The 12,180-nt window shown below is 37.4% G+C and overlaps 1 protein-coding gene across 1 annotated transcript in view; it reads left to right on the plus strand.

The window, feature by feature from the left end:
* The window catches only part of LOC121464658 (zinc finger protein 420-like), a 148,818-nt gene that overhangs the window by 42,940 nt on the left and 93,698 nt on the right, over window positions 1-12,180 (plus strand). The window contains 1 exon segment of the mRNA XM_041677683.1: window positions 1,749-2,691. Coding sequence (XP_041533617.1) covers window positions 1,749-2,691 — 943 coding nt within the window.

The following is a 12,180-nucleotide window of genomic DNA, read 5'->3' on the forward strand; positions in this document are numbered from 1 at the left end:
GCACCCCTCGAGGTCCTGAATTCCTTGCTCATGTTCTCCCTCCTAGTGTTCCTATTTGGACCTTGGAAACTCAGTCTGGTGCTCCAATGTGGGTCTCTGTCTCTATCTCCATCAATCTCCGGATGAAGGGTCTATGGTGATAAGCAAAATATTTATCAGTATGGCTATAGGATTGGGACATTTCAGGCTCCCTCTCCTCAGGTGCCCAAGAAACTAGCTAAGGATATCTCCATGGATACCCGGGAACGCCTCTAGAGTCAAGTCACTTGCCTACCCTAAAATGGCTCCCTTAATTTAGATATATACTACCCTGCTCTAATATCTTAATATTACTCATTTTTTTTTCATTTCAAGGGATTGTGGAGATGCGTTGAATTCATTAAGATAATGCAATTTTATGAGAGTACTTTTATTGCATTTGGGTTATAGTCGTTGTATTAGTTACTTATTATCTATTGCTGTGATAAAACTCCAAGATAAAGGCAATATAGAGAAGAAAGATTCATGACAATGAATCAGAGGTAGCAGTTGGCAAGGGGCTAGAGCAGCAGTGAGAGGTCCCATCTAGAATCACAACAGAAAATAGATAGCTCACTGTTGTTATAAGAAGGCTTTAAAATTCTCAAAACCAGTGTCCAAGGACATAGGTGTTCCAGTAAGTTGATACCTCTTTATCTTACCCATAAATATTCACCAACATTAGACTATGTATTCAGATATCTGATTATATGGGGTCATTTCACTCAAACTGCCATAATCTCATTTATTATTCTAAAATTGTGATTGGAACCTCTAAGATAACATAAACTCAATCCTTTCATTTTTATAATGTATTTAATATATGTTATAAAAATATTCTATTAATTTACATTAAGATGTTTATTTCATTAGAATAAATGAATTGAAGTTTATTTTATATAATACGCCATCTTGTATACACGTGTATATATATATATATATAATTGTGCCATTTATATATCTGAAAAACATTCACCTAAGTATACTAATTCAGATAATTATATATTATTCTTTCTTCCAGTTTTATATTCTCATCAAACACAAAAGAATAGACAAGATTGTATCCACAAGGTCGTGTCAGGAATAGCTGTAAGTAGTGACTTTAAAATCTTCCATTTAGGGATGATTTCAATATTTGGTGAAGAAAGAAAAGAGAATGGATTATGTCGTGAATGAAATAATCTCTATTCATCAGCCATCCTGGGTTGTACTAGAAACAAAGGTCAATAATTTCTACCTTATCTGGAAAGATTTCACATTAGATCGCTTACAATTTCAGAAGCAGTTTCTTCAGTAAAAAAATACAAATAAATTTTAAAACACTTTTTTTTCTACAAAGAATATTGAAATTTCTGAAAATTGAATGACGTGTATTCTATTAAACATTCACTAGAATTTTCTCAACAAAAGTACATTTTGTTACATGATATTCCTGAGATAAACATTAGAAGTTTTTCTCAATCAAGTGAGACTCAAAATATATCAAAGAATTTTCAGTCATGAGAAACGTTATACATTTACTTATGTTATTAAAGCCTTTCCTAGGAACTCTTATAAGAATAGTTTCTAGAATCCTCTTCTTAAATGACAAATTCCCAAAAATGAAATCACCATATGTCTTTTCTCATTATATAAGTTCATAGAAGAAGTCTATATTTTTCTAAGAGCCAATACATACATGATAAGTGTAAGGATGATTTTGTTTGTAACACAACTTCTATTTGTTTCAGCATGACCAGAAACAAGGGAGGCATTATATCAACAATCAAAATGAAGAGAGACAAAACAATTATATAGAATGTGGAAACTGCTTCAACAGATATGCATGCCCCACTATGCATAAGAGAATTAATTCCAAAGTGAAGGCATACAAATGTAAAGATTGTGGCAAGTCATTTATCCGTCACACAAACTTTCAAACTCACCAGAGAATCCATACTGGTGAGAAACCTTACAGGTGTCAAATATGTGGCAAGTCCTTTACCCGGGTCTCAAATCTTCATATTCATAACAGAATTCATACTGGTGAGAAAACTTACAGATGTCAAGAATGTGGCAAGTCCTTTACCAGGACCTCAGATCTTCAGAAACATCACAGAACCCATACTGGTGAGAAACCTTATAGATGTCAAGAATGTGACAAGTCCTTTACTTGGGTCTCAAATCTTCATATTCATAACAGAATTCATACTGGTGAGAAACCTTATAGATGTAACGAATGTGGCAAGTCCTTTACCAGTGCCTCAGATCTTCAGAAACATCACAGAACTCATACTGGTGAGAAACCTTATAGATGTCAAGAATGTGGCAAGTCCTTTATCCAGCTCTCAAATCTTCATATTCACCACAGAACTCATACTGGTGAGAAACCTTACAGTTGTCAAGAATGTGGAAAGTCTTTTGCCAGGGCCTCAGTTCTTCATAACCATCAAAGAATTCATACTGGTGAGAAACCATATAAATGTCAAGAATGTGGCAAGTCTTTTGCTAGGGCCTCAGTTCTTCATAACCATCAACGAATTCATACTGGTGAGAAACCATACAGATGTCAAGAATGTGGCAAGTCCTTTACCCAGCTCTCATCTCTTCACAATCATCACAAATTCCATACTGGTGAAAAACCTTACAAATGTAAAGAATGTGGCAAGGACTTTAAAACAAATTCAAGTCTTAGAAAGCATCACAAGATGCATGTAATGGGTACATTTCATGAAACTTGTTAGTGGACCTCACATTAATTCATTGTCCAGATCTTCATGCATTACCCAACTTATTTCACAGACTCACATCCTTCAATTCATTTTCAAATCTTAGCCAATACTTAGACAGCTACACAGTTCTTATGAATTTAGAAATATTGTATCCAGATTTGAACTTTATTATCATCAAATATTTAGTGTAAACACAATTTATGCATCATTGTTGTAAACATACGAATCAAAAATTAATTACTATGAATAGGTAAGTATTTCTAGGAGGAGTAAATTGACCAATAACGGTTCTTGACTGTATGTTAAGATAATGTGTGACAAAAACAACCTATGTCAAAGTAGTTCAGATTGTGATGCACATTTAATTTCTTGGCATATGGTTACTTATATAATGAGATTATATTCTCTATTACATTATTTTCTGTGATTTTGGTGAGTCTTGAATAAATATAAGCTTGTTTTAAAATTCAAGTCTTTTAATTTGTGTCTTTGCAACAAAACATTTAAACATTTTGCCCAATTTTACTGCCTATTTTTCTGATATTCTATTCTCTAATAGTAGAGTATCATAAGTGTGAACACTTCCATGGATGAGCTGGTAGGATAGAGAATGACACACTACATAGATTACTTTAAACTTTTATAATTGTGGTACAAATCAGTGTGAGGTAGATGGAAGATATCAATGTGCATGAAAAACTGCACAAGGAAAAGCTACAAGGCAACATCAAAGATCTGTAGTCATTTAGGAAAGCAGGGAGTGGGAGAGGTGGACTCTCCAGAGAGAAACACATAAACTGATTGTCCAGTAAGCAATGGACAATATGCCTGAAAACATATAGGATTATAACCTTTTATGGATTGGTCTCCTTGTATTTAGGAACATATGTATATACAAATTTATGTATCAATATAGCAATGCATGAATAAAGGACATAAACTTGAAAGAGAACAGATATTGTGGTATATAATAGAGTTGGATGTAGGATATCATATGTACAAAATTAATCTTATTATTTGGTACATTTTAATTATATAAAATAAGTAATGTGTTTGTATACACCCCATTGTTTACCTGTTATACTCCTTCCATCTAAAATATTTGCCCTCTCAATTCTGCAAAAATTTTCATCAACTTTTTATATTTTTTCTAGATTCCATTTATGAGATAAGATGGGTGTTATTTGTATTTTGGAGAGTTGTCTATTTCTTTGACTTAATGATACATAGTTGCAACAATTTTCTTGAGACAAATAATTTTTCTATAATTTTATTCATTGATTGATTATCTTGCATTATTTATTTTATTACATTTTCTTTATCCATATATTTAGATATATTGGTGGTTATCTAAGCTCATTCCCTGAATCATCTGTTATATGAAGTGCAGTGATAACAATTACACACAAACTCACGCATATGTGATTCAGCATCGTGAACTCACTTTGATAAGTATGCATATCCAGGAGTGATTCAGCTGGTATGTCTATGGTAAATTTTCAGTCATATCTATCATTATAGGATCCACAGTACCTGGGATGTCTTATTTTACAGTGACCATAGCACATGTGTTCTTTTTTCCCACTTCCTTTGTAGTATTTAGAAAAATTCAGAGTTGACAAAAAAAATGTAATCACTAAAAAGGCACCCAAAGCTGGAATTATAGAACACTCCAAATTTTATTTCCCTTTGTGAGAAATGAGTCTGGGACCCAAGAAAATGACTACAAAATCTAGAGTACTTGAGCCAGGTTATAAGTTCTATTGAAAATGTATTGTAATGCAAGTGGTTTCCTTGACTTACCTTGAGTGGTCAGAGCTTGAACTCATATTACTACATGCCTGGGTACCTCAACGTGGTCCACTTGGTAAGCAGAAAGTACTTGTGAGTAACTTGGGTAACTTTACACACATATTTGTATTTCATATGTATGTTGGCACTTGAGATACTGTCTTAGATATGCTGATTATGAAAAATTGTTGTCAGCACGCAGACAATAAAACTCTGCTCTTTATCATCTACCATACACAAACTGCACCAAAAGTGTCATGGATATCAAAATGAGACCTGATACCCTACAAATTCCAAAGGACACAGTAAAGATAATCCTCCAACTTTTAAGCACATTTAAGGGGTTTCTGAATAGGACTCTTGTCCAATAGTACATGAGACCAAAAATCAACTAATAGGAGCTTATGAAATTAAAATGTTTTATTTCAGCATAAGAAAATATCATTTACATGGGGCATACAGAATATGAGAAAGTCACTGCTGCAACAGTGACGTGAGAGTTATTGTGTATTTCACTTCCTGCTGATCTGGTGAGGCCTGCACTCTAGGTAGGAATCAGTACCTGGTTCAGTGTCCATCGTCAAAAGACCATGGAAGAATGAGGCATATTTTCCTTTAAGATGAAGCTACTGTTGTTACTTTGTGTGAAAAGAGTAACTTCTTTGTAAATATTTCTGATTCTATGGATAGATGTCTTCAGCTGTCAGCCTTGGTCAGAGGTTCTTTATGGAGTGCACAGCAGCAAATGCGCAGCCTCATAATTTCAAAATGTTGGAATGCCCCTGAATGATCATTCCTAAATGTGACCTGTAGACGATCCATTCCCCCTAGACACAGGGGATGTCGTTGAAGTGGGTCCTGAATGTCCTGGCTGAGGGAGAGTAACACTGCTGTGACATGCTGTCTTTGGGCATGACCCAGCCACTGCTCACTCACAAGAGCTGTTATCACCTGCAGCTTCAGGTGACCATGATCAGAACTGATCATTAACCTATCTGTTGTGAACCACACAGCTGGAGGAGACAGCCTGCTGGTGGAAGAAAAGCCTCCTAAGCTTTTGTCTCAGGACAGAAAATAAAAAGAAAGCTCAAAGATGACCATTTGTATTACTTATCAGTTCCCCATTTACCCCCTTTCTTTATCTGTCTCCAAGAGAAGACTGTGTCATTCCTATTCCCTCAAATTAATGAGTTTATTGAGATTAATACAGGAATATAGGTACAGAATTGCTTGCAGGAGTATGAATGACTCATATCTGTAGTATCACAAAGGCTCCTATCATAATGGGGGACTCAGGAAAACTAGAACCATGAACTTGTCTGCATGGTTTGTTTGCAACTGACAGAGACAGAGGTTCTTATTTCTTCAGTTCTCCTTACTTACCACATAAGTAAGTTTGAGAGCAGAAGGTCCTTACTAATCTTTTAGCTCCTGCCTTCCCAGCCATGGTTTAAATGCTAAGTCTTATGAACTCCCTTTCTCTTTCTGTAGAATTTTGTGAGACTTAACGAAATTCTCCTACTTAGGGAAGAGCACACCTGTTGTAAATCCCATATCAAACAGTGATTCTGGAAAGCATACATGCTAGGTATAAAGAATGATTGGTTTACATTTTGGACTGTACAGCTGTATGCATTTACGTATATGCATGTAACAGCAATGAATGAAGACAGGTCATAAATGAGAAACAGAGCAAGGGAGAGTGTAGGAAGGGTTTGCAAGAATGAAAGGGAAGAAAAAAATGCAATTATAATCTCAAAAATAACAGAAACTCTTCATGTCAAAAAAGGAAATTTTTGCATATTACTTCATGCTTTCCTTAAAATGTTAGTTGGTTCCACAAGAGCGCAGTCTACCATGGAGCTCTGCAAAGACTCTAAAGCTGCACACCCATCCTGAAGTCCCTGGTGGAGCAAACTTTATTGTTTACCTCCTCTGTAAACACAGCTCCATCATGCTCAGTGACTCGGCCGTAAACATTGCTTCTCTCATCCATAGTTTTTCAGGAAAACCTATCATTCCTCAGCTTCCAGTCCATGATATTTCTGAGAACTCTTCTTGAGATAGCCAAGCATTCCGGGGCTTACAGGAGTTGTTACAATTTCCAGAACCTCCCCCAAATACTGCTACCGGCCAAGATAGCACCTTTCAAAACATGTATTTCAAATTCAAACCTCATTACCTTCCCTGAATGTGCAGGGCACCATTCCTAATCTGAGGACCTGGCTGGAATAAAGGGTGGAAAAGGAGAGAGGAAATGAGCAGCAGAAGATAAGCTACTCTGCTGCATGCGCCACACCCACTGCTGTCATAATCCACTGAAATCTACTACACAGTGAACCCAAAAAAACCTTTCCCCCTCATGGTTGTTGTCTCTTTGCTCTTAAACACCGGCATGGCTTGAGTATAAGACACCTCAAAGCCCTCCCGCACCATGACATACATCCCCCAACAAAGACACACTTACTCCAGCAAGGGCACACCCTTAATAATATAAGATCCATATAAGCTTTTAGGGCCAATTGCATCCAATTAACACACCTCCAAGATACCTTTAGAAGGGAGATAAGCAGCTTTATGGTGCCTCTAATAGAAAAGGTTTTTGAAGAGGAGAGAACTTTTTTTTTAATAGGAAAACATAATGATTTGGCTGACAAATACGAAGTTTAAAAGAAACACAGTAAATGCAGAGAAAAAAAACCTACTTTTTCCTTCTGCACATCTTAGGTTCCTGTTGGGGACTCCACAGCATAACAAGATTAAGAAGAAAAAACCATGAAGACTTACCTAGCACAGGCTTTCACAAGTACAGAGCCTTCCTGAAGAAGGGAAGCCTTCAACAGTGCTTAGACCTGAGATTTTCTACAACAGTTGATGGAAAATGGAACATTATAGAGCATGTGACAAAATAAAACCAGTAAGAGTCAAGCAGGGGAATGCAAATAGAGAGAGCTTTTTGCTCCTGTCCTCTGTGGGTGCCTTCATCAGTCTTCATATATGAAGCTGCTCTTTCCTCCATGGAGGGACTTGTGGTGCTTCTGACCTGCTTCATGAAATTGTCAGAAAGCCCTAAATTTTTAAATTTAATTATTATTTTTTCCTTACTGTTATTTAATTAAAAAGAAAATAATCTTTTTTCATTTTACATACCATCCCAGTTCCCATTCGCACCCCTCTTCCCGTTCTCGCCACCTTACCCACCCCAACTCTCCTCCCATCCACTCTTCAAAGAGTAAGGCACATTTTTGGGAGAAGGTCCAAGGCCCTCCCTACTATATCAAAGCTGAGTAAACTATCCATCCAAAGAAAATATCCTTCCAAAGAGAAAAATTTCCAAAAAAAAAAGACAGTAGAAGCAGTAGGCACAAATTTTGGTGCCACTGCCAGTGGCCCTGCAGCCTTCCCCAGTCATGAAATTGTTAAACACATTCAGAGGGAAAAGGTAGGACCTATGCTAGTTCCTTCCTTGTCCTGCCAGCATTGTTCAGCTCTCATTAGCTCATGAAAACTGTTTCTATGGGTGCCCCCATCATGGTCTTGACCTCTTTGTTCATCTTCTCATTCCTCCCACTCTTCAACTGTACTTTGGGAGCTCAGTCCAGTGTCAAATGTGGGTCTCTGCCTCCATATCCGTCAGTTGTTGACGAAGGTTCTATGTTGATGTTTAAATATCCATCCGTCTGACTACAGGGCAAGGTTAATTTGGGCCCCCTCTTCTCTATTGTTTAAGGTCTTAGCTGCGGTCATCCTTGTGGATTGCTGAAAATTTCTCTAGAGCCAGGTTTCTTGCTACCCCCATATAGGCTCCCTCAATCAAGATATCTCTTCCCTTTCCCTCATCTCTGTTCTTCTTCCATCTCAACTATCCTGTTCCCTCAAGTTCTCTTCCTCCTTCACCTTCTCCTCCTCTTATTCCTCTTATGCCCTCCCTACTACCCCCACATCCTTGATCCATATTTTGTCAGGTAATTTTGTCTTTTCCCCTTTCCAGGTGGATCTATGTGTTTCTTAGGGTTCACCTTGATAATTAGCTTCTCTGGGGTCATGGGCTGTAGGCTAATATCCTTTGCTCCATAGCTAGTATCCAGTTATGAGTGACTATGTATCATGTTCATCTTTCTGAGTCTAGGTTGCTTCACTCAGGATGGTTTTCTCTAGTTCATTCATTTGCTTGCAAATTTCAAGATGTCATTGTTTTTTACAACTGAGTACTACTCTAATGTGTAAATGTGGCACATTTTCTTAATCCATTCTTCAGTTGAGGGTCATCTAGATTGTTTCCAAGATCTGGCTATGACAAATAATGCTGCTTTAAACATAGTTGAACAAATGTCCTCATAGTATGATTGAGCATCTTTTGGGTATATGCTCAAAAGTGGTATTCCTGGGTCCTGAGGTAGGCTGATTCTCAAATTCCTGAGAAACAGCCATACTGATTTCCATAGGGTTTGTACAAGTTTACATTCCCACCACCAATGGAGGAGCATTCGCCTTACTCCACATCCTCCCCAGCATAAGCTATCATTGGTGTTTTTCATCTGAGCCATTCTGCCTAGTGTAAGATGGTATCTCATAGTTGTTTTGATTGCATTTCCCTAATGACTAAAGATACTGAACATTTCTTTAAGTGTCTTTAAGCCATTTGACATTCTCTGTTTAGAATTCCCTGTTTAGTTCTGTACCCCATTTTTAATTGGATGATTTGGAATCTTCATGTCTAATAGCTTGAGTTCTTTATATATTGTGGAAATCAGTCCTTTGTTTGATGTAGGATTGGTGAAGATTTTTTCCCATTCAGTAGGCTGCCTTTTTTCTGATGGAGCAAGGTCATTGGTTATTTAATAAAGAAACTGCTTGGCCAAGATAGGTTAGAACATAGGTGCGTGGAGTAAACAGAACAGAATGCTGGGAGGGAGTGGAAGTGAGCTCAGACTCAATAGCCGTCCTCTCTGGGGCAGATGTGATGAAGCTCTGACCCAGGATGGACATAGGCTAGAATCTTCCAGGTAAGCGCACCTTGTGGTGCGACACACATTAATAGAAATGCATAATCAAGATGTAAGAATTAGCCAGTAAGAAGCTAGAGCTAATGGGCCAGGCAGTGTTTAAATGAATACTATTTGTGTGTTGTTATTTCCGGGCATAAGGTAGCCAGGCAGCCGGGAGCCGGGCTGTGGAAAGAGGCCTGCAGCTCCCTCTACATTTGTCTTATTGATTGTGCTCTTGCTAGGCTGTATGAGCAGCTTCATGGGAAGAATAGAGTCCATCCTCACATTCATTCTTGTACTCAAAATATTGTCTAGTCACCATGTTTTCAGGTAGCATATTCTGAGCACCACAAAGCTCTGGGTATAATTTCTGAGTTGCATTCGTGTATGATCCTGAAATGCAGCATTTAATGCAATTATGAATTTAAACATTAAACTTAGTATACTCTGTTCTGTGTACATCATTTTGAATTATCTTTTCAGCTTTCATTGTTTAATGAATATCTGGAGACTGAAATATACAAGTTAATTCATCTAACTAGAATAGTCTTGACTAAGTCTTTGAGACTTTAGTATTCAGAAGATTAACTTCTGAAGTACCTTCAAAATTTTAATTTGACACTTGTAATAACATTATATTTAGATGTGTGTAAAGTCTATAACTGATTAAATGCTAAAACCTGGACTATCCACAGGAATATGCACAACACTAATAACCAATAGATTTACAACTAAAAAATACATCAGGAACACCAGACAGATTGTCAGAGGCACAATGCCAAGAAGGAGCATGCCATATCCTAAACTGCCCCTGGAATCTTCCTTGACGATTTTTCATATTCAGTGGTGGTTTCCATTAAGAACTCGCTTACATACATGGCAGTGTAACTTCACTTTGTTTTTCCCTGAGTGTTACTTTGATCAAGCAGTTTCTTCAAGCTATACAGAAAACAGTCCTTCCATAAAGGGTGAGCTTTATTTAAGAGCACGAGTCATTTGAAGCGAATGTCTGAATAATCATTCACTTCCTAAGTGCTTGAGGCTCTGCCATTTCAGTATTAGAGGAACTTCAACTTCCCAGCGGCACCGTGCCAAAGAGCCCACTTAGAAGGGTCTCTGTGAGAAACAGAGCCTCCTCTTGGCCAGAACAACTTCTTGAGTGTAATGATCAGACTGCCTAATAGTGCTGAACACAATCAAATAAAATTTAAAACATACTTTTATTCTGTCTCTTGGGATAAAAAACCTAACCCAAACTCAGGTTAATGTACAGAAATCCTTGGGATACTTATGGAAATGAAGGATTGCTTCCCTGTCACTATGGGAGATTGAATTGGGTACCAGAATTCTCATCATAGCCCATATGAAAATAAAAGGATGAACTAGGTTAAGTTCATAGTACTAAAATTCTTTCTGATGAATATAGCTTCTCCTCCATATATTAAAAACACATAGAAATTTATAATGTTTCATGGCTTAAATTCCAGGACTCGGGATGTAGATAATTATAGATCTTTGAGAGCTCAAAGTCAGCCTAGACTACACAGTGAAATTTAGGATAGTTTGGCCACAGGGTGAGAGCCTGTCTCAATAGTCAAAACAAAAACAATAAAAGGAAGTTATTTTAAAAGGGGGCAGGCATGGTGATGCACACTTGTAATCCCAACACAAGGGATGCAGATGCATTTGGATATTTGTAGGCCAGCACAGTCTACACATGAATTTCAGGACACCCAGGAATACATATGGTGACTCTGTCTTAAACATCATTAAGAGCAAGAATCTGACCAGAAAAAAAGCATAACACATGAACCTACGTATTAGAATAGTTTATGTCAGGAAGGATATAATATCTAGGGCATTTAAAAACTCCTTTCACTTTTATTTTAGATGTGAGGGTGATTTGCCTGAATGTTTGTTTCTGTAGCACATGTTTGCAATGCCCAAAGAGGTCAGAAGAGCTCATAATATCTTCTGCAACTGGAGTTAAAGAGGTTTGTGAGCCACCTTTTGGCTGAACAGACTGCAACCAGAGTACTCTGCAAGAGCAATCATACAGTGAAATTTTATTAAATTATCTGAGGAATGTGTCCAGTGACACATCTTTTGTACTTTGAATTATGCATTGCAGAATATTCCAAGGTTAGTATTCATTGCTCTGTGCAGTCAGTAGAGGGTGCAGCATTCATTATCCACCTGATAAATCAGCATGTACACTTTTTACACATGCACTCCAAGTATTTCTGATTTCCACCTATGTGGAAACATGCTGATGTATATGTAACATCATTATACAAGGCTGATATTTTTTATCTGAAATATTGTGGTGATTTAGTTTTATATGTATAGTTTTGTTTTAAGTTCTTCTCTGAGATAATTCTATTCCTGGAAGTATGTACTAAGTTTAGCCCGAGTTGAGGGCTGCAAGCATCAAGCAGGAAGCATTTGCAGACTTAATGGTAAATATGCATAGATCCCTTAAGGACCCTTTTGACTGATAGAGGAGTGGGCAGGTAATTCTGTTAGGATGTCTGTATGTGAGATCTCTCATGAATATTAACCTTCATCAGGCGATGAAAGGAGACAGAGACAGAGACCCACATGGGAGCACTGGACAGAAATCTCAAGGTCCAAATCAGGAGCAGAAGAAGACGGAGCACGAGCAAGGAACT

The sequence above is a fragment of the Microtus oregoni genome, unplaced genomic scaffold, assembly GCF_018167655.1.
Source record: "Microtus oregoni isolate MIOR12 unplaced genomic scaffold, Mior012 000029F_ref0000214, whole genome shotgun sequence".
Classification (NCBI taxonomy): Eukaryota; Metazoa; Chordata; class Mammalia; order Rodentia; family Cricetidae; genus Microtus; species Microtus oregoni.